The following is a 23,966-nucleotide window of genomic DNA, read 5'->3' as shown; positions in this document are numbered from 1 at the left end:
CCTTGAAAATGTAAGATGCCTCTTAGAAAAGAAAGTAAACTCTTTTGATATAGGATGCCTTACTCTCATATCTACCAACGCATAGTTATTTTTAATGGTACTTAATGCTAGGTTAGCTGATGAATTGCTTTGGGTATTCCTTGATCTATCTAACAATAGATTAATTACAGCATTCATATCACCACCAATAATAATGTCATAATTGGTCATTTCGGAAATTACTTTTGAAAGTGATTAAAAGAACGTAGGTTCATATGAGTTAGGTGCATAGCATGCGATCAAAGCTATCTTTCTATTGCATATGACTCCTTGAAGATAAGCAATTCTTCCTGATCTTGACCTTTGTTAACAATATCTCATTTGAAGTTATTGCGAATTAAAATGATTACTCCTTTAGTTTTACTGTTTGGAGATGAGTAAGCCATCACTTTATAAGTATTATTCCCAATTTTATGTATATCTTCTGCTAATAAGTGAGTTTCTTGAAGAAATGCAATATCAGCCTTTTTTCGACTCAAGACATCAATACATTTTGTAATCTTTAGATTGGAGTTAAGACCGCATACTTTTAATGAGAGAACAATTAATCTAGTCATATGTATCAAACCAAATATACTTTGTGGACTAAATCTATTCTTGAAGTTATTTCCAAGTAAGTGATGGGAGACAACATCCTGGCTAAGTCTGTTATACACAGTTAAACAGTCAAATTGGGTTGGTGTACTACACTGCACAGTGTTAGGAAGGTACCTGCAATAATTGTCCACATCAAAGTCTACACTGGTTTGGGGGAATAGGCCACTTCTGCATTTTAGGAAAAAATCGAATGCTCATTATTACATCATCTAATCATATTTGAAGATAAGTTATCATGACTGATGGTGTTCAAGAGAGCATAAGGGACTTCCTGGCGCAGATGTTAGGAAAAAACCCTGTGTCAATCTCCTTAGTCAATCTCCTTAGTCAATCTCCTTAGTCAATCTCCTTAGTCAATCTCTCTCTCTCTCTCTCTCTCTCTCTCTCTCTCTCTCTCTCTCTCTCTCTCTCTCTCTCTCTCTCTCTCTCTCTCTCTCTCTCTCTCTCTCTCTCTCTCTCTCTCTCTCTCTCTCTCTCTCTCTCTCTCTCTCTCTCTCTCTCTCTCTCTCTCTCTCTCTCTCTCCAGATAAAGTGAAACAGCCTTGCTCGGAGGACGAAACAAATCTCGGATTTTGCAGGTTGGAATTGGCCAAATTAAACGTAATCATGTTGTTATATCACTCTCACATCTGGCACCAGGGTGATTGGCGGGGGCACCTCCATCGTGCCACCTCTGCCGTCCCTGCTGTTGGTGCGGTCAGCCCGGGGGTGACGGGGCGCGCGGTGTGGTCACTCGATCCAGTGCGCACTGACCATGAGTCCGGCACCGCACGGGGGGCCACACTTCAACGCCCGGAAGTTTGTAGGATCGCGCTGCAGGTAGGCCACTTCCCTCTCCGAGAACAGTCTGATCAAACAAGTGCTACAAGTTGACGTGAGGTATGGGCGTTTTTTATTCAACCATGCAGCTGTTGCACATTAGCGCTGCATAAGGCAAGGCAAGTTTATTTATATAGCACTTTTCTATACGCGACTATTCAAAGTGCTTTACAAAACAAATTAAAAGACTTTTTAGGAATACATACAGAGAAAAAAAAGAGATATGTTTTTAGGGTGCGTTCACACCTGCCTTGTATAGTCCGGTTGAATCGAACCCTGGTGCGTTTAGCCGCTTGGTGCGGTTCATTTGGGTCGGTGTGAACGCAGTCCGAGACCTCTGAAGTGAACTAAACAACCGGACTCTGGTCCGCTAAAATAGGGGGTCTCGGAACGCTTGCTTGCGAACTCTGGAGCGGTTCATTGCTGGTGTGAACGCAGTCCGCACCAAAACATACGAAGCGTAGTATTTACAAAAAACTTCAGCAAAAGAGTCTTTCAAGACATCCACTGTTGTTTAGTTAAAGAGTGAAGCAGAATGAAGTGTTGAACAGTGTCGTGTAAAGTAAAAATTCTCCGTCAGCTAGGCTACATAAAAGTAAGAACACCTGTCGTCTATGAAACCTCCTCCTTACTGCAGAACGTCTCTCATTATGTTATAATGTTTTTTTAACGGACGTTTTCTGATTATATAATCATATGCGCGTGCCGCTAGTGTCTGTTGATCTCCAGATTAACAGCTGCATGAGAATAACCTGCCGAAAGTGCCGATGCTCCATGGCGGAGGCTCCGGTAGAAATTGCACGGATTTGCGTTTTTACCCCCTTAATGTCTGACCAATGGTTGAAATGCATTTCCGTGCACATGACTTGTGTTTAAAGTGTATAGACCGTTTGAGTTTTGCCCGTGTGAACGCAAACCGAACCTTCTGAAAAATGAAACAATGTAACAAACTGTGGTCTGGTGCTGCACCAGAAAACTGACTATTAGGTGTGAATGCACCATAGTCTCGATTTAAAAATAGTAAGCGTTTCTGCGGACGTGCATGATTTGGGAAGTTTGTTCCAGATTGTCGGGGCATAGGCTAATAGCTAACTGCTGCCTCTCCATGTTTTGTTTTTACTCTCGGAACCGATAGCAGACCCGTCCCAGAAGACCTGAGGCACCTTGATGGCTCATAATTATGTAGGAGTTCAACAATATACTTTGGTCCTAAACCATGTAATGATTTAAAAACTAGCAATAGTACTAATCAATTATTTGGCCGACTGGAAGCCAATGTAGAGATTTCAGAACCGGACTGATGTGATCCACCCTTTTAGTGTTAGTGAAGACACGTGCAGCAGCGTTCTGAATCAGCTGCAGTTTTCTGATGGATTTTTTTGTCAGCCCTGTGAATACACTATTGCAGTAGTCGAGTCTACGGAAAATAAAAGCATGGACAAGCTTTTCTAAATCCTGTTGTGACATTAGTTTTTTAATCCTCGATATATTCTTCAGGTGATAATAAGCAGTCCTAATGACTGTTGTAATGTGGCTGTTGAAATTCAGGTCTGAGTCAATCACTACACCATAGATTTCTGGCTTTATTAGTGGTTTTGTAGTCTGCCGACTGAAGCTCTGCGATTACTTTTAATCGGTCCTTCTTTGCTCCAAAAACAATGATCTCTGTTTTTTGTTTGTTTAGTTGGAGAAAGTTCTGAGTCATCCAGTCAGTGATGTGCTCAATACACTTGCTCAATGCACTTGCTCAGTGTTTTAATCGGAGAATAGTCTCCTGGTGTGATTTGAAAATAAATCTGGGTGTTGTCTGCATATATGTGATAGCTTAGATCGCTCTTTTTAATAATTTCAGCCAGAGGTAGCATATAAATATTAAAAAGCCTTGAGGCACCCCGCATGATATATTTGTCAAAGTTGATGTGTAGTTGCCTATTGAGACAGTTTGTTCTGTCCTTTAAGTAGGAGCTAAACCAGTTTAGAGCTGTTGCTGAAATTCCCACCCAGTTTTCTAGACGGTCTAGCAATATGTTGTGGTCAACAGTATCAAAGGCAGCGCTGAGATATAATAATACTAAAACTGATATTCTGCCACTGTCTGTGTTTAAATGAATGTCATTTAAGACCTTTACAAGTGCAGTTTCAGTGCTGTGGTTAGGTCTAAAGCCTGACTGAAACACATCAAAACCGTCATTTAAAAACATGAAATGACTCAACTGTTGAAAAACAACTTTTTCAATCAATTTGCTTAAAAAAGGAAGGTTTGATATTGGCCTGTAATTATTCATTACGGTTAGGGTTAGGGTTAGGGTTATGCTTTTTTAGAAGAAGCATCAATCTCATTACGCCAATCCTGATTGGCTGGTGATCTTGACGTCAACGTCAGGGAATCCACCCACCCTTTAAGTAGCTTGCGCAACGACGCAGAGTCATTCAAACACCTCTTCTCGCTTCAGAGCACATCTCGAATTATCAGTAACCGGGCTAGCTTAACGGTCCACAGACTGAACCCAAAGCTAACCTTCGGTCGACGGGCGCTTGCCGGTTACTTTTTTGCTTTGCAAGAAGACTGAACAATATTAACACACCAGTTAATATTGTAATCTGCCTCGCCATTTCTTTCTGTCGAAATAACGGTAAGGTTTGATTTTTTTCTTCAAGCTAGTAACATACCTGTTGCTAGTTTTTTCTTCCCTCCACACCGACACCACGGTAAAGAGGACGTTCTCTTTTCTCTCTCACACCCTGAGGTCGCATTAACCGAATATTTTCCGTCTATGACGTATTTTTTTTAGCAATGACGGACAAATATGAAAACAGTCTGTCATTTTGACAGATTAGAACAAACTCGGAACAGCGCCAAAATGTCCCCGCAGCGAGGCTCCGGTGTTATGCATGCCCTCCAAAAAGGAAATCATACCGTTTCCAAACCTAACTGTGCCGTACAAATCATTGAAATGTCTGTTTTGGCTTTACGCTGTGCACGCTCCCGCGAGGTGCAGCAGCCATGCATAACACAGCGCATGTGAACTGTCCCCCCCCCCCCCCCCCCCCCCCCCCCCCCGTTGACAGTTCACGAGCATGCTCCCCTCCCCGTCAGAGTTGTGTAAAGGCTGACGGGTAATTCTGGATTTTGACAGAAGTTTTACGATCCTACGAGCGAAAAAGTCTAGCGCAACCTCTGCTCACACCAGAGGAGACAGAGATAAAAAATGGTATTAACACACTAGTTAATATTAATTAAAGAATAAAATCTACACCGTCACCTTTTTTCCTTTCGGACTAACGGCAAGGTTGGATTTTTTTCTCAGTAACGTACCTGTTGCTAGCGCGTCCACTCCACGCCGACACCCCGGCGAACGAAGATGGACCCTTCTCTCCCTCACACCAGAGGAGTCAGTGACTCGGAGGCTATGCCGCTGCGGCTGCGGGTTTAAGATTTCAGGCACAGACTCACACCAGGTCTGCTCATCCTGCCTCGGGCTGGAACACGCCCGGGAGGCTATTGATAACCCCGGCTCGTGCGGGAATTGTACCCGCTTCACCATTAAGAGCCTCCGCCGACGGTTAGCACGCCAAGCTAGCTTGTTGGGACGGGACCCCCTCATGTCCGCTGATTCGCCGGCCGGCAATCAAGACATGGTGGCGTCCGCCGCAGAGATTAAGCCCCCGCGCTGTGTCAGACTGGGGCTCAACAACAGCGACAGCCGCTGAACCGGAGCCCCACGGCGTGTCAGGCTGGGACCCGGTGGCGGCAAGAGCCGCGAGAGCGGAGCCCCACGCTGTGTCAAGCTGGGGCTCCCAACTGGACCTCACCATGGTTCCACCTGCGGAGGATGTCCTGGAGTTGGACTATATGGAGGACGAAGAGGATACCTCTGAGTTCCTCCTGTCTGACTCGGATGAGGATGACATCTTCGTTTCATCGGCTCAGGCTGCAAAGCCGCGAGCGATGTCCGCTCCCCCGGGCGAGAGCACACCAGCTTCGCCCGTCCTAAGTATGGACTTGCAGGCCATGTGTCAACGCGCTGCGTCCAGGCTGGACATCCCATGGCCTGAAGTGGCCAAGGAGACCTCCAGATCTTGCTATGAGGGGAAGAACTTGCCCCAAGCAGCGAGGACGAAGAGGCAGCTCCTTCCAGTCTTTCCGGAGATGCTGGACGAGGTGGCCTTTAGCAACAAGGCCCCAATCCAGGGTGCCTCCTCTCTGGACTGTGACGGTATGGAGAGGCTCGGCCTGCTCCGCATGCCGCCCATGGAACCGCTGGTGGCAGTTGACACCGAGCAGGAACCCCATGCTATCGGCAAAGGCAGACCGGTTCCAGTCAGCGATGACCGAACGGGCCTATAAAGCCGCAGCTTTGTCCGCCAGGGCACTCAACGTCTCCTCGCTGCTGACCGCCTACCAGGCGGAGCTCTGCGAAGACATGTCAAGCACACCTGAGCCTGCCGTGTGGGACGAGATCGCAGCGATCACGGACATTTGCCTCCGTGTGCAGCGCTGTGCAGTCCAAGCCACGGGCAAAGCACTAGGAATGATGGTGGTACAGAAGAGAGCCAGGTGGCTCAACCTGACGAACCTTCCAGACCGGGAAAAAGAGGATGTTCTGGACATGCCTATTGTTCCCAAGGGCATATTTGGCTCTGTTCTAGCTTCAATGCAGCTGAGATGCGAATCAAAAAGGAAGGGAGACGAGGCTCTCCAGCTCTGTCTCCCCCGAAGGGTCCAGCCGCCACCTTCAATGGTCCTGCGGCAGGCCTTCACTCAAGCTGTCTCACGTCCTGCCCGGTTCAAGATACCGAAACAGCAGAGACCTTAGCCCGTCCTGGGTCCCCAGCCCAGGCACGAGGCAAGGGGGAGCTGGCCAAGAATATCTCCGGTTCCGGCAGATGCCGCTCAGGCGCAGCAAACCCAGGTTTTCAGCCACCAGGCGAAGAAGAAGAAGAAGCGGGCGGCCTGACAGCCCCCATCTTCCCGCCGCCTCGAGTGATGCCAGAACGTCATCCTCAAGTTCGCGCCATCAGGGAAATGGACTTAACATCGAAGACAGCAAGTTCCGCTGCCTGTTTAAGTCACACAAACTCATCATTGTTGTTTCAGAATAAATCATTTTCCACTGTCGTTTCCAGGCTTGAAGCCAAGGGCGCAGTCAATAAAAATGAAAATAAAACAATAAAAACAATAAACAGTCTGTCGTCTGCCCCTCTTTTGAGAGCGGCTACGGCCTCTCTCAAAAGGCGGACAATAGACGGGATTGTGAAGGCACCACCGCCACGCGCATGCGCAGTGTCGGCCGTTTGACAACCTGGGGTACCACCGTGTTCAGACACTAGAGGGCCCCATAACACAACAAATAGAGACACTGAGGGCAGACGACAGAGCTGTGACATCTCCGCTCGCTTTGAGAAGCGAAAAGTGGAGGATGCTCACAGATTCTGCTTGGGTTTTCAAGACAGTAACACGGGGCTACAGGCTCCAATTCGCTGTCACCCCCCCTCACTTCTCGGGCATTCTGTATTCACAGGCCCGGGGAGAGTCGGCTCATATTCTTGAGCAAGAGATTTTCTCGCTACTAGAAAAGAAGGCTATATCGATAATACCCGCCGAACAGAGTCAGAGCGGCTTTTATTCCAAGTATTTCCTCGTTCCCAAACGGGGAGGGAACAGATTTCGTCCTATTCTAGATTTGAGAGCTCTGAACAAATATCTCAAAAGATACAAATTCAGAATGTTCACTCACACATCTCTGTTGCGTCTCGTGCGCCAAAACGACTGGTTCACATCAGTCGACCTGAAAGATGCGTATTTCCACATCCCAGTATATTACCCACACAGGAGATATCTGAGGTTCGCCTTTCAGGGTGTCTGTTACGAGTACAGAGTACTTCCCTTCGGTCTGTCTCTCAGCCCGCGAGTGTTTGTACGGTGTACGGAAGCCGCGATAGCCCCGTTAAGACAACAGGGTATTCGCCTGGCAACTTATCTGGACGATTGGCTCCTTCTCGCACAGTCGGAGCAAGAGGCTATTACGCAGATGAATGTCCTCGTAAAACACCTGCTCGACCTGGGTTTCGTAATAAACACAGAAAAGAGCATGTTGTCCCCAGCCCAGACTGTACTCTTCCTGGGCCTACGCCTGAATTCGGTGCCCTTTACAGCCCGCTTGTCAGCAGAGAGAGTGAAAGCCTTCAGGGCTTGCCTCGCTCATTTCCAGCCACTCAAATATGTTCTCTTCAGGTCATGTCTGCGGTTGCTGGGGCTCATGGCGTCAGCCATTCTGGTGGTACGACTGGGACGCTTACACATGAGGGAGTTTCAGCGCTGGGTAGCTGCCCTCAGATTGGACCCCGCGCGTCATGGCGCGCGGGGTCCAATCTGTATTTCTAGTACGGGGCGTGCCTATGGGTGCTGTCCTATCGCGGAAGGTGGTCACCACAGACGCATGTCTGACGGGCTGGGGGGGTATATACGAAGGTCGACCTGTGAGGGGTCTCTGGAGCAGAGACCTCCAACGGTCACACATAAATTATCTGGAGCTTTTAGCGGGGTTCCTCACCCTGAAACGCTTTCTGCCTTTTCTCAGAGGACATCATGTCCTCTTGAGGACAGACAACACGACCACAATATCGTATATAAACCGCCAAGGGGGTTTGCGTTCTCTCCAGTTACAAACTGATCTTATGGAGCTGCGGACGTCTCCTCTCTCTGAGAGCGACGCACGTACCAGGAGTGATGCACCTCGGGGCAGATCTGCTGTCCAGAGGTGCACCACTATATGCAGACTGGACTACATCCAATATTTGTGAGTCAGCTGTGGGTGCGTTACGGCCGAGCCGCGGTAGATCTGTTCGCATCAAAAGAAAATGCTCAATGTCAGCTGTTCTTTTCAATGCGCGATTTAAACGCACCGTTAGGCGTGGACGCGCACGTTTGGCCTCCGGGCCTTCTGTACGCGTTCCCACCCCTGGCTCTGATACCCCCAACTCTGGCCAGAGTAAGAGAACAACGCTACACACTTATCCTGATAGCTCCGCACTGGCCTGCAATGTACTGGCTAGCGGAGATATATCAGCTACTGTGCGGGCAGCCGTGGCAGCTCCCACTACGCAGGGACATACTGTCTCAGGCGGGGGGGACAATCTTTCACCCACACCCAGAGCGCTTGGCACTATGGGCCTGGCCCGTGAGTGGTACAATCTGAATACAGTGGGGCTCCCTCAGAAGGTGATAAACACTATTCAGAGTGCAAGAGCTTCCTCCACCAGGTCTCTCTATGACTGTAAGTGGAGGGTGTTTGAGGAGTGGTGCCTTTAAAAAGGACACATCTCTTTTCAATGTCCTGTCGGGGTGATTTTATCATTTCTACAGGACTTAATTGATAAACACAGAGCTTTCTCTACGATCAAAGTGTACCTGGCTGCTATTGCTGCATGCCATGTGGGCTTTGAGGGAAAGACGGCTAGCCAACATCCTTTGGTCTGCCGTTTTATGAAAGGGGCTCACAGGCTCCTCCCGGTTTCCAGGTCACTGGTGCCCTTATGGGACTTGGCAGTGGTTTTAGATGGGCTCACTCGACCTCCATTTGAACCCCTGGAAGAAGCTGACATGAAACACCTGTCACTGAAGACAGTGCTGTTACTGGCTCTGGCATCTGCCAAGCGAGTCAGTGATATTCATGCGCTCTCTGTACATCCTTCATGCACTCAGTTTGCCCCGGGGCAAACGAGAGTGTTGCCGAAGCCCAACCCTGCCTTTATACCTAAGGTGGTTGGCTCATGTACCCCCATTGACATTGTGATATTTCCTCCACCGCTGTGTTCCTCTGAGGAACAGCGGCCGAATTTGCTGTGTCCAGTTCGTGCTTTATGCATCTATATGGACAGGTCAAAAGAGTTTTGTTGTAATGACCAGACCAACTCTTTATATCCTGGGCTAACCCTCAGAAGGGTAAGCCCGTTACCAGGCAACGGCTCTCCCACTGGATTGTGGAAGCGATTGCTCTGGCTTATACGAGTCAGGGTTTGCAGGCACCAACGGGCCTGCGTGCTCATTCTACTCGTGGACTGGCTACATCCTGGGCTTTGTTCAAGGGTGTTTCCATCCAAGACATTTGTGCAGCAGCGAGCTGGTCCTCGCCGCTCACTTTTGTCCGCTTTTACAGGCGAGCAGGGGCCGCTCACTGCTGGGCCCCGTGTTGAGACAGGGTTCTACCTGTTAAGTTCTGGTTGTTTTGGTGATTTTCGAGATAAGCATGTCTAGCAATACGGGAGTTTCAATATCCCATAGTGAGACATCGAACGGAGTGTTATGAATGAGAACTATAGGTTACTTACGTAACCCCAGTTCTCAGAGTAATATGAAGTGAGATGTCTCACCAGACGGCCCTTCTTGCTAAGGCGAAGCGAGAAGAGGTGCTTATTTTGAATGACGCTGCGTCGTAGCGCAAGCTACTTAAAGGGTGAGTGGATTCCCTGACGTTGACGTCAAGATCACCAGCCAATCAGGATTGGCGTAATGAGATTGATGCTTCTGTTTGCATACGCGTTGAGGCGCATCCCATAGTGAGACATCTCATTTCATGTTACTCTGAGCCCTGGGGTTACGTAAGTAACCTATAGCTTTCTTCTTTTACTTACTGATATTCCTTTCGAAAGACATGCATTCATGTAAACAGAGAGCATATGGTGCAAGGTTATTATCTCGATTAATCCATGAATCTGGACAATCTCTTCCTCTAGAAATAAGGTGAATTTGGAACAATTAGAAGCCAAAAGTAAAAGCTGATGATTGACACAACATAGACTATTTTTACAGTGTGTCCTCTGTTGTTGCATCTTCTTTTCCATCTGAATAAAGATGAGAGCGAGCTCCTCGGCTTGGTTATGACCCCTTTTTAGTGAATGCATCATATGTGTTTTATGCAAAAACACGATCTGCAATGTAGACAATGTAATAAAGAGAAGGCTGTGTAACTTCTCTGTTAGAAGTTAACATTTATATAACTTACCTTTGTCTGGTGCAGGGTTACGAGCCATAGCTACACATATCGTCTTAGATTGAAGGTTTCAACAGTGATTCATCTGCACGCAAACTGTCTGAAGAACACATCTCATTCATTCTCTTGTTTCCTCTAGAACCCCTCAAAACTCCACTGACTCTCCGCTCTCCATCCATAGCATGAACACACTCCATTGTATGATGCACACTAGGTGGAGCAAAAGGTTTGTTTAAGGAATCAGAGATCTTCATTAGCGAACAAGTTTATTGTTTTGGTGTTGAGATCTGATAGAAAGTGTCTATTTAGGAAATTGTAAAAAAAATAAACAAAAAATTGTAGTTTCTTAACTTGTGATGTTCACAAGACGAAAGCCTTAAAAGACTGTATTTGTTTATTGCCCTTAGCAGTTAGATTGCATCATGTTTTATACATAGATTTGCACTCCAAGTAAGTAAACAGAGAGAAGAAATTAGAGAAAAAGTTATGTCTCATGGTTATCACGCCACTTGATATTACTGATTTTATGTAGAGACTCAGATCAGGGGCCTATGCTACGAAGCTGGTTCAACCTAACCTGGATATGTTTGAGTTAGCCGGTTGGCCTAATCCAAAACATACGCGCTCTCGCTAAACTGTACTACGACGCTGGTTATCAAGTGGATCGCTCAAGCCAGCCGTGTCCTATCTAGTTAGGTGCGCGTTCACATGAAAGGGGTGGTATCTGGAGCATTCGACCAATCACAAACATGGAGAAGCGTACTGACAGCGCAGCGTCATACTTCCTGAATGAAAAGTGAACTTTAATACTAGTCAAAAATGAAGAAGTTAAACTTTAAACATCCATGACTTAAACACTTTATCCAGGATCAAAGCCACAGAGCTGCACCTGCAAGGTGAACACAGCTGGGAACAGAACACGTGTTTGAATGCGTACATTAACAGGTTTATGATATCACTGCCCCGTCTAAAACACGATCTGACTTTAATTATATTTGTCTCGAGTGTTTCGTCAACTTAATGTGTTGCTTAAAATAATACTTCTGCATACAGTATGTGACACTGTGAGTGTTACACGGCCAGATACGGCTCAGCTGACTCAGATAAGGAAATATATGATACATTATGAAGTGATATGCCGCGGACTGTACTTAATGTACTCTGATCCGGTTACTTATGTTGTGGCCGATATTTAGGTAAGCTTTCTTAACGCTAATGTTATAATAGTCAGATTGCTCTGAAGATGGAGGTGATATTCTATTAATGTTCACGTTCACACAGTCGGTGATTTTTGCCGGCCGTCTTTCCTGCGACGGCAGCTTTTCTGTATTTCCTTTCTCCTGTGATATGACTTGATCGCTTTAAACTCCGCACACTGAGCTCTGATTGGTCAGCAGGCGGTGCTTTCACTGAGTTGAGCTCTTAGCCTGCAACCTAACCTGGTCCCGACCAGGTTAGCTGCTTAGCATATATTACCATGGAGATCTAGCCTGCTAAAAAGAGAACCAGCTTCGGATGACCGGAAAGCCGGAGTTTCCCTGAATTTAGCCGGCTAAGCGAAAATCCTGCTTCGCAGTATACCCCCATGGTCCCGACCAGGTTAGCCGCTAAGCATAAGTTACCATGGAGATCTAGCCTGCTAAAAAGAAAGATGAAAATGCAAAAATCATCCAGTTAATAAAGACGTTATTTTTGAAGTATGTATGAGACAGCACAACATTGTTGAAGCCAGAGATAGTAGACTGACTAACATTGTTTTGTTTCATTGTATCTGGTCTTAGCTACAGATACATTACAATACTTGATGGTGCATTTCCTCTGGCACAAAATGTTGTATTGCAACATGTAATTTCATCTAAAAAACTAAATCCTATTCTCTGCTCTGTTGTCCTTTTTTGTAGATGTATGACGATTAACGAACAGCTTCTTAAATGCTCGTAAAACCTTGTGTATTAGAATGGCACTTTTCAGTGTGTGAATTTATGTGCTAATTTGATCCTGTGTGTATTAAGCAATATTCAAATATGATATCAAAATCGTGATATAAGATTAGATATCATCTTAGATTTTTGATATTGTAATATTGCATGAGTGATTGCATTTTACCACCTTACAATGCTGACATATATCCACATTACTGATGATTATATTAAAAGATTTCATTGTTTTAATATTGTGTGAAAACACAAATAATGTTGAAGTTAAATAAACATAGATGGTCTGTACCTCAGATATAATCTATATATGTTTTCGATAATCAGAGCATTGGACAGGGTATCTGTTTTTTTTGTTCTTAATCTGTTGAATAATTCCTCTAAATTAAATGAATGACCATGGTTTTCACATGTTGGTTAGCCGGTATAACTGCCTCCAGTTAGTCAATATCTGAAAAAGGCTTACTTTGAGCTGTTTTTAGATGCATTATAGGAAGGAAGTGATAGCTGTACTGTGTGTGTGTGTTGTGTGTGTGTGTGTGTGTGTGTGTGTGTGTGTGTGTGTGTGTGTGTGTGTGTGTGTGTGTGTGTGTGGTGTGTGTGTGTGTGTGTGTGTGTGTGTGTGTGTGTGTGTGTGTGTGTGTGTGGTGTGTGTGTGTGTGTGTGTGTGTGTGTGTGTGTGTGTGTGTGTGTGTGTGTGTGTGTGTGTGTGTGTGTGTGTGTGTGTGTGTGTGTGTGTGTGTGTGTGTGTGTGTGTGTGTGTGTGTGTGTGTGTGTGTGTGTGTGTGTGTGTGTGGGTGGGTGGGTGGGTGGGTGGGTGGGTGGGTGGGTGTGTGTGTCTTGTCAAAAGGCCAAGGGAGGATTTTGGTCCCAGCTGCTGTGCACTGGGACTTGGCCTGCAGCCTGCAGACAGCGATTTCAGCATCAGCAGCTTACCTCTTAATGCCTTGCGGACACTGCATGAGACCACAAATCTGCTCCGGACAACCATATGGACAAAATAATATTTCGAACTTCCGTTCTCATTAATTTGTTGCCACATCTGTGCCCCTTCCATAATGGTGTATTTGTGAACTGCTTTTGCCTCCACTCCCTTCATTTGGGATATTTAAAATAAACCAGCCACTCTGGGATGGAGCAGACTGTAAATTGTTATCAAACTGCAGTTTCTCTTGGAATATTCTTCTGTTATCAATGATGACAGAACAAGACACCCAAGTTCCATATTTTGGTGGTCACATTTTTTTAACGATGTTTGGGCCAGAGTAGCTTTTATTGGAGGGTGACAGTGTTGAAAGGGGGAGACAGAGGGGATGATAAGTGTAAATGGTTCACGGCCAGATTCAAACCTGTGTCCTCCGCAAGGGAACTGAGCCCCAATCGATGTGGTCACGCTCGTGTTTATACTCACAACCGTCCCCCAAAAACATTATTAGGAAATTAAATGACCCCCAGAGCAAGGGGGCAATGAATGAGCAAGTTAAATGTTATGCTTTTTAACAATAATTCCGAATTATATATATCAAAAATCATGTATTTTTAGAGTATAATATATACATCACAGTGTTTAAAAGCTTAACAGTATGAGTAACATAGGTCATCATAGTTAAAATAGTTATGTACACTTATTCTTACAGTCATATTATACAATGTTTACTTTACTTCATTTTATTATTTACAATATAACATTGTGTTGTTGTTGTTGTTGTTGTTGTTGTTGTTGTTATGTGTAATTGTGTTTTTTCGCTCGATGCACGTTTTTCTCTAAGGATGAGCTACAAGTCCAGTCAAAGAGTGTCATTGCTGTTAGGTCATTTTAATTTCAAAATATTAGGTTACAGGTCACACACACACACACACACACACACACACACACACACACACACACACACACACACACACACACACACACACACACACACACACACACACCACACACACACACACACACACACACACACACACACACACACACACACACACACACACACACACACACACACCCCGCCCTCATAACTGCCACAGACTGAAGATCATTGAGAGTCCATTTTGCGTCTATTTTTAGCGTCATTAATGAGAGACAGAGTTTGGCTCTGGTTATGTTAACTGCATTACCAAATGGACATTTGTAATTCATATATTACTAAGTGATTTAAAAGCTTAACAGGGAGAGGCCGAGGTTACAACATTCTAAAAATGTGTTATTCGGAGAATACTGTACATGTTTTGAGAATTAAAAACACATTCTCAGTTGCCATCTGTATTTCTGTCTGAAAATGGCTATGAATTATATTACATGCACAACCTTTCTGTATTAGCAATCTATGATCAGAGGAAACATTTGGTATGACTGCAATTATTTTCTTCATTAGAGATGAATCTACCAATTTTCTGCAAAATGAATAGATTCATTGTTGAGTCTATAAAAGGTCAAAACATATTGTAAAGTCCATATTGTGATTTCCCACAGCTCAACTGTATTCGATACCTTGTTTTATTAGAGCAACACAGCCAAAACCCAAATAATATATTCATTATTTTTCATTTATTTTTCATCAATTACCTCAGAAATTACAAAGGAACAAGAAGCTCGATGTAGGCAATAGTCTGCCTGAAAATGTACTTAAACAATTCATTTTCTTTAATTAACCAATCATTGCAGCTCAAATTAAAAAATTTCAACTAAGACCAACATCTTCACAAGTGTTTGTGTTGTTGTGTAACCATAGAGAGTAACTGTTTTGGATAGCACTTGCGTATTTTGTGAAAGAAGGTTCTGCATGGCCATGTGTGGCTCTCAAGAGAGTTGAACATCATCAGATAAACTAGGTAGGAGACCACAAGTTTAAAAATGTATATTCTGTCTGCAAGATAAAGAAATATAGAAATAGAGATGCGTGACTTATGGTTGTCTGTGTTTGTTTCTGCGTGGGTGTGTTTTACTTTTTGTGTTTGCATATCTGTGATGGCGCGCTAGTATCTGTGTTGATCTGACAGAAGAGATCCCTCGGTTTATAGCACTGAGCTGCCCATCCTGCATTCATCTGCTTAATATGGGTCAACACCCAGGTCCAAAGATACCAGCTCCAACCAATGCACTCACACAGCCAGAGACCCCCAAGCTTCACAGCGACATAACAAACAAAAAGGTCCAACACACAGTAATCCATACTGTATTTACTTTACCTTGAAGTGAGTGTGTTTCCTGCAGTAGTCATACATACATAGGATGAAAAGTTCACCCTAAGGCTTTGGCATTTAAATCACAAACTGTGCTTAGCTACAAACATCTGGCACACTGCAAATGTGTTTTGTACACTGGACTTCAGTTTGTGTTGAGGAAAGTGTTGGATAATTTGTTTTTATTAAGCAAGAGGCATGGAAAATTCATCCATGAAAGCTTCAAGCAGTTTCACGTCATCATTTAACATTATAGTATTTGTTTTTAAAGTATGCTTGTTGACATTGATCGAAATGTAGGATATCCAACAGGTTCAGCAGCAAGCAAAAGATCACTTTAATGAAGCCTGAAGGCTGAGTGGAATTACTCTGGGCAAGAGAAAACCCAATTCAAAACCCACAAAACACAACTGCCAGCTAATGTCTGGGTTGAAGGTTAGGGGGACTATGGCTGTAATAAACAGTACTTGTATCTGGCTTGACCTCTTTAGCTCCTAAACCTTTTTATGTTTTAAGGGTCTAAAGTCAGCAGTCTCATTCCTCATCCTTTAACGCTACCACAATTGACACAATGTGTTGTCTTTTAATGGGTAGGGCATACATGTAACTAAACATCTCAGTTTGAAAGACACCGGGGTGGTGTTAGTGTTTTCTGGTTTGCATGATTGTGTGATTGTCCATCGGACATGTAAATTATAAGGGGATGCTTGAATTTGCTGCAATTTGTCTAAATGTATCCAATTGTATTTTCTGAAAACACTGAATCTGAATGATGCATGGAGAGACACAGTTTATAAATCAATTTATAATTATCAATCAGAGCAGACAAAGTTAATTGTGAGTAAATGTTACTTTACTTAGAATTTGTTAGAGTAATATTGGGCATAAACATGCATATCTCACTGACCAGCTACGGCAAAGGATTGTTAATCTAGATCTGCCGAACATCTGTTCATGTTTACACACACACACACACACACACACACACACACACACACACCACAACGCACGCACGCACGCACACACACACACAGCTGTCTGCTTACTAAATGTACAGTAGCTTGGTTAGCATGCAATACCATATTTCTAGTAAAGATCTCCATATTGTCCCACATGTTTGTTTGTTTAATTCCAACTGTGCCGTATTTGCATGTATCTGTGTCAACATGTTTCGAGAGATTTCATCTCATGGGTGCTTTCCACGAGGACTCCCTGTGTATTATTAGCATGACAAGAATAGTCGGAGCACCATGGGTTGGCGTGGGTCCCAAATGACACCTCTGTTTTACCTAACACAAGTCAAGGTCACAATGCCTCCTTAGTAGCATTTGTCCTCACTGCTACAGCTTATAGTGTCTGGGGAGTGTTTGGTATTGACTCGAATTAGAAAGAATTATGTGCTGATCATCTTATATCTTAAAAAGCTGTTTATTATTTAATCATGTTTCATTTCCAGCTTTGTTATTATCCTCTTGAGTTGTAAGCCCTGTTAATGTGGGGGACATTGCCCACTGTTGTGTTAAATCATTAGGTCAAGACTCCAGCACTTAACCTCAGACAGCTTTCATTTTTCTTTTAATGCTAACTGAAAAAAAAGCCATCAATCAAAAGGACAAAGATTGTTAAAGTTGTCTTCATTTTCATGATGTCAACATCACAACATTTTATTTTGCTTATTTCTAAAATACATATTTTTAAATGTAATAACGTAACAAAGGGTTTTTGGTTGTCACATCAAATCCACTTTTACTACATATGCAACAAGTACAACAATTGTTTCTCAAATATTTTTGGCTCTGACTTTGTGGAATGCACTTCCTATAACATTCTGTCCTTTAATATGCCTCCAAAGCACCACTCATGTAACTGGCCTTTGTCTCTCCTCATGCTGGCTAGTGCTCTATGTTTCTTTCGTCCTATTTTAAATACCTTTACTGTGATTTTGCTATATGTGCTATACTAAATAGACTTTCCTTACTCACTTACAATTTAAAACAATGATTTAAAAGGTACATCACATCAAGAATCCTAAGAATAAAAAGCAAGTTTGGCTGTGTTATTAATTGAAATGGTGTAGCACTGAGGGTAGATCCCACGTTCTCATAATAACACTGGTTGAAAAAAGCATAACAAGTCCTAATTTACATCGCTGGATGAACTCTTAATTCAAATTGAAAGGCATGAAACAAGATTTGAAACAAGATAATTTTCACAGCGAGACACATTTTGATGGGAATAGATCTCGACATGTTTATTAAACAGCGCTGATGAGACTCTCTAGTTGTCACACACGCTCCAGGAATTATGGGAGTAGAGTGACAGCTTCCTTACATGCCTGTGTGTACAAATGTGTTTTTACAGCGTGAGGACAGGGAGTTATGGTCGAGTGCGTTTGAGTGTCGCACCCTGGAATGTTACGTGATACCTTTTATGTCCTCTGCGGTTGCTAACAAATACTTAAGGGGACCCTATAGAGATCCTAATTGTCCTATTGGTCTTTAATATCAGAGCTAAGATTAAATCAGGTGGAAAGCTGTATAGGGTGAGGAAGGGAGCTCTTATTCAACCTGTCCATGTCTCGCTCTAATCAATCTTTCTCCCAGCTGTGTTGAACATGTTAATGGAGTTGTTAATCATCAATTATTTATAGTGAAACTGTGAAGAATTCAGATATGGATACGGCATGTGTGTGAATAGGGTGAAAAGTCAAGCTTGGAGAGATCTGAGGATATAATCGCACCGTTCCATTCCAGAGGGCCTTGAGTATATCACTTAGAGATCAACGGTGGCTTATGGCTCACACAACCACCACAAACACACACAAACAAAACAAACAGACTTTATTTAAAAAAATCAATGGCACCATATTGACAGATGTCTTTCTGCTGCGAGTCTTCGTTGCTCTGTGACCTGTGTGCATTCTTGTGTGTGTGTGTGTGTGTGTGTGTGTGTGTGTGTGTGTGTGTGTGTGTGTGTGTGTGTGTGTGTGTGTGTGGGTGTGTGTGTGTGTGTGTGTGTGTGTGTGTGTGTGTGTGTGTGTGTGTGTGTGTGTGTGTGTGTTGTGTGTGTGTGTGTGGTGTGTGTGTGTGTGTGTGTTGTTTGTTGTTTGTGTGCGCTTTTGGTCTTTTCCACAGCTCTTGTTTCTACTCCAGCATAAGGTTACCCAACATGGTCTGTGAAAGATCAGTCATTCTGGTCTCAATGAGGAGGTAGCAGAAAGCTAAAGCAGTAGCAGATCTTGTGGAAAACCATTTTTCTCCCTCTCTTGTTTTTGCGTTTTTAATTTAACACACTTGGTCTGTAGACTTCATGTTAGGAGGGTAAGTGGCATGCATGTTGATGGTCTGTTATATTGTCTGTTTTGTTTGTGCAGCGTATACAGAAGTCCCCTTTGCCTGTTTATTTCTTTAACAGTAAGAGTCCTTGGCATTACAACGATTTGCAGATTTTGTTATTAGTAAGTAATTAACATACCACTCTTACACCACAAACTGGTAGGTAAAAAGCCGAATCAGTGCAACAACCTGGATCTGTTTCTAAACCATTTTGTTGTTTTTGAGAGTCAAAGCAATAGTTCATCTTACCATTACTTTTAAAGGCAAACATTCAATGGTTGGCGGATATTTTAGTATGCAAAACAATAAGTATTGAATTATTGAGAAAATATTAGGAGTTGGACGAGCTGATCAATATCATTGGCTAATTCCCAGGTATTGATCGAAGAGAAACATTTTCTTCCTCGACCAACCTTATGTTTGTCTTAGTTCTGGTTCTGGTCGAATAACGTAGTTCTGGTCATGAGGTTAAGCAAGAGATTAGGGTTTCATAAACGTATCATTTAACTTTTATGGCTTTATATCATATCATTGTATCATTCATAATTGTATCATGTTGCTAATCCAACTGATTCTGTTTCCAACATCTACTCATTGGACATCTTAACTAGTTCTGAATCAGTCTTCTTCCTGTGTGCATCACAGATTCTGTGTTTTTTTACCCCTAATTGTCCTCTGTTTCCTGTCGCCCCTCTTTACTTGTCAGTGCGGCTCTGTCATCATCCTGTCTTTTTACTGTCCGCCCACCTCCAGTTCAACTCCCATTCTCTGTCATTGTGACTCTCCTGTCCTTTTCTTGCCATCTGTCCTCATCTCACACAATCCTTCCACCACATCCGTCCTCCCAACAATTCTTGCTCTCTGTCTCTCATTTCCGCTCTCTCCTTCATGTTCTCTCTTTCTCTGTCCCTCTCTATCTCTCCATCTCCCACTCTCTCACAGCCAGATGCTTTAACAGGGCCTGTTAGAGGATGAGTCATGTCTGGAGTCTTTAATTAAACATCTGCATCAGGCGTCAGCACTCCATCACTGATTTTCATCTTTTGTTTACTTAGTTGTGTTCTCTGTATCTATATGTCTGTGCTATATGTAAGAACGTGTAACGTTGCTGCCTTCTTGGCCAGCATTGTAAATGAGATTTTATCTCAATGTTTTTACCTGGTTAAATAAAGGTTAAATAAACAATTTAAAACAATTAATCACACACACACACACACACCACACACACACACCACACACACACACACACACCACACCCACACACACACACACACACACACACACACACACACACACACACACACACACACACAAGAATGCACACAGGTCACAGAGCAACGAAGACTCGCAGCAGAAAGACATCTGTCAATATGGTGCCATTGATTTTTTTAAATACAAGTCTGTTTGTGTGTGTTTTGTGTGTTTGTGTGTCTGGTTGTGTGAGCCATAAGCCACCGTTGATCTCTAAGTGATATACTCAAGGCCCTCTGGAATGGAACGGTGCGATTATATCCTCAGATCTCTCCAAGCTTGACTTTTCACCCTATTCACACACATGCCGTATCCATATCTGAATTCTTCACAGTTTCACTATAAATAATTGATGATTAACAACTCCATTAACATGTTCAACACAGCTGGGAGAAAGATTGATTAGAGCGAGACATGGACAGGTTGAATAAGAGCTCCCTTCCTCACCCTATACAGCTTTCCACCTGATTTAATCTTAGCTCTGATATTAAAGACCAATAGGACAATTAGGATCTCTATAGGGTCCCCTTAAGTATTTGTTAGCAACCGCAGAGGACATAAAAGGTATCACGTAACATTCCAGGGTGCGACACTCAAACGCACTCGACCATAACTCCCTGTCCTCACGCTGTAAAAACACATTTGTACACACAGGCATGTAAGGAAGCTGTCACTCTACTCCCATAATTCCTGGAGCGTGTGTGACAACTAGAGAGTCTCATCAGCGCTGTTTAATAAACATGTCGAGATCTCACACACAACAATCGATGCACACCTCAAATAGCAGATAACTACCTAATGTGAGCTTCATGCTAATGCAAGTTGCACTAGTAGGGGTTAATTTCATGCAAATACAAATGGGAGAGCAGAGCAGTTTTCTAGAAGATATGTCACACTGCAGTTTAAATGGGAACCCTTGTGTCTGGAGGAAGCTTGACCCATACTGTGACTCTACAGCCGGTTCATAATGCACTAATGTATGCACAGCCCCAGGTACCTGCAATGACCTGACCTACAGCCTGCTTTGGGATCATTAGGAGGCGCTCACCTTGAGTCCCTTCCCTAGAGCAGGTGGTATGTTCATGTAAGTGATAAAGAAAAATAACCTCTAGTATGGTTTAGGAGAAGAACTTGGGGTGGAAAATATTATATGTTTTTTTTATGAACAATTTATATTTAAAATGCAATGAGTTAGACTGTGTGTGTAAAGGTATGCAATTATGCGTGGTTATACAAGGAGCAAAACAAATTGGACTTTGGTTGAAAGAAAAACGATGAAGTTGAGTTCTCTGACAGACGAAGTGATTGGGGTCAATGATTATGACAGTTTTCCTGTATCGAGCCTAAGTTGTGACAATGAATCACTGTGCTTCCACAATAACAGTACTGTATTTTCAATTCTCCAGAAAGGAGTAGCGAGGAGTGTGTCTTTCTTGTAAAAAGATTGAAATCTTTATTATATAATTTTCTCCCCATTCTTTTTTTTGTTAATCATGCCCGGCTCACCCTCTTCCTGGTATTTCTTCCCTTATCACTTGTCTTTCTATCTGCTGGTTTTCATAGAGATGGGTATCTAAGAAGCAGAAGGCCATGATAGAATGTGCTTTCATCGTCATATTTACCCCCTGATGATGATTAATACAAAGAAAACCCTTTTGCAGAAACACACTGACTGTCTTTCTCTCTTCACTCAACAGGTGTTGGAACGAATAAAAAATAGAGGGAGCTTTCGATTTTTCCTGTGACTGTAAACGATTTGCTGAGAACTGGATTCTCTAGTACTCTGCTGCTGATTCTGGGGACTGAGCCTCCTTTGCTCATCTGTGTGAGTCTGATTGTCTTATCCTGGGGTCCCAAGGCTTTGCACTGGCTGAACTGCAGCCATGGAGGTGTCCCTGGTAGACTTTCAGAACCTGGATTGTCTTGATGGCAGCTTTGAGGATGACACCTATGCTGATGAGACCACAGCTCTCACAGTGGACATGCCCCAAGAGCAGTGCAATCCAGGATGCAACTACCTTAGGCGACCCTCTAAAGTTTCCACCACGCCTTTGCCCTCCTACATTTGGGACTCCCGCTCATCTACGACCACTCCACACCACAGATTCCAGGAGTACCCCAATCCCCAACCATGCCAACTCCAAGCAGACAGGGGCGCACAAGCTGCGCCAGCATGATCTCCAACTGGAAGTTGCTTCTGAACAGTGAGGGCACTAAGGAGAGCGAGACCATCTTCAGAAAGCTTGCAAAGGAGTGCTGCGAGGATCTGTTTGTAGATAAACGAGGGCTAGATGAGAGAACAGAAAGTCATCATCAACATTGCCGGTCTTCGTTTTGAGACGCAGCTCAAAACTTTGGACCAGTTTCCTGAGACCCTGCTGGGGGATCCTTTAAAGAGGATGGACTACTTTGATCCAATGAGGAACGAGTACTTCTTTGACCGGAACCGACCCAGCTTTGATGGCATTTTGTACTACTACCAGTCAGGGGGTAAGATCAGACGTCCTGCTAATGTTCCCCTGGATGTGTTTGCTGATGAAATTCTATTCTATCAGTTTGGAAGCGAGGCCATGGAGCAGTTCAGAGAGGATGAAGGATTCATAAAGGATGTTGACATCCCTCTACCTGATAATGATCTGTGCAGGCAATTCTGGCTGCTGTTTGAGTACCCAGAGAGCTCAAACGCAGCTCGAGGTGTAGCACTGGTGTCTGTTTTTGTTATTGTCATATCCATAATTATTTTCTGCATGGAAACGCTGCCAGAATTCAGAGACGAAATCGACCCGATTGTGCCCACAGTAGTACAGCCTTTCAACATATCCACATTTCACAGTTCTGGGGGTCCATCTGGAAAACCCACAACTTTCTCTGATCCCTTCTTCTTCATTGAGACGGCCTGCATTGCTTGGTTCGCCTTTGAGCTGTGTGTGAGATTTTTGGTCTGTCCTAGTAAAAGGGCATTTTTAACAACCTCATGAACATTGACATTGTATCCATCATCCCTTATTTTGTTACCCTGGTTTCAGAATTGATCACAACGCCACAAGAGAACTCTGGGCAGAACATGTCTTTGGCTATTCTGCGTATCATCCGTCTAGTCAGGGTGTTTCGTATCTTTAAACTCTCACGTCACTCCAAGGGGCTGCAGATCCTGGGACAGACTCTGAAGGCCAGCATGCGTGAGCTTGGCTTGCTCATCTTCTTCCTCTTCATCGGAGTCATCCTCTTCTCCAGTGCTATCTACTTGCTGAGGTAGACGAACCCAACACACAGTTTGTTAGCATACCTGAGGGCTTCTGGTGGGCTGTGGTTACCATGACCACTGTAGGCTATGGGGACATGTGTCCTATTACCATGGGGGGTAAATTGGTGGGCACCTTGTGTGCCATTGCAGGTGTGCTGACCATCGCTCTGCCTGTTCCCGTCATTGTTTCCAACTTCAATTACTTCTATCACAGAGAGACGGAGGCAGAGGACAAGGTGCCCTTGGTAGAAGCCATGAAGAGTGAGTCGGACACCAAAGAGAGCAGCAACAGCTCGATCAAAAAGGTGAACGGCACCTGGCAGACTGACACAGGGACACAACCGAAAGAGGACACAATTTAGGAAGGGAGACTTTGATACAAAGCAGCAAAGAAATATCAAAGAAGAAGAAAAGGAAATGAACTCAAAAGGATCAATGAGATATAATAATTGTATGTTGCAAAAATGTGCTTTATAAGGATAAATGGGATGTTCTTACCTCTTTTGTCTAACACGTACACAATTACATGTTTTAATATCCGACAAGCTATGTTAATGTTCAGGCTAACTTAGTT

The 23,966-nt window shown here is 43.8% G+C and overlaps 1 protein-coding gene across 1 annotated transcript; it reads left to right on the top strand.

Annotated features, from left to right (window-relative positions):
- Positions 1–1,292: 1,292 nt before the first annotated feature.
- kcna10a (potassium voltage-gated channel, shaker-related subfamily, member 10a) lies at positions 1,293–23,960 on the top strand. The gene is given in 6 exon segments (XM_034088079.1): positions 1,293–1,455; positions 21,846–22,257; positions 22,260–22,443; positions 22,445–23,103; positions 23,106–23,390; positions 23,393–23,960. Coding segments are annotated over 5 exon segments (1,716 nt in total). The 5' UTR covers positions 1,293–1,455; positions 21,846–22,031; the 3' UTR covers positions 23,755–23,960.
- Positions 23,961–23,966: the final 6 nt, after the last annotated feature.

Source organism: Pseudochaenichthys georgianus, chromosome 7 (genome assembly GCF_902827115.2).
Source record: "Pseudochaenichthys georgianus chromosome 7, fPseGeo1.2, whole genome shotgun sequence".
NCBI lineage: Eukaryota > Metazoa > Chordata > Actinopteri > Perciformes > Channichthyidae > Pseudochaenichthys > Pseudochaenichthys georgianus.
Note: the sequence above shows the minus strand (reverse complement) of the source record. Positions and strands in the feature narration are given on the sequence as shown.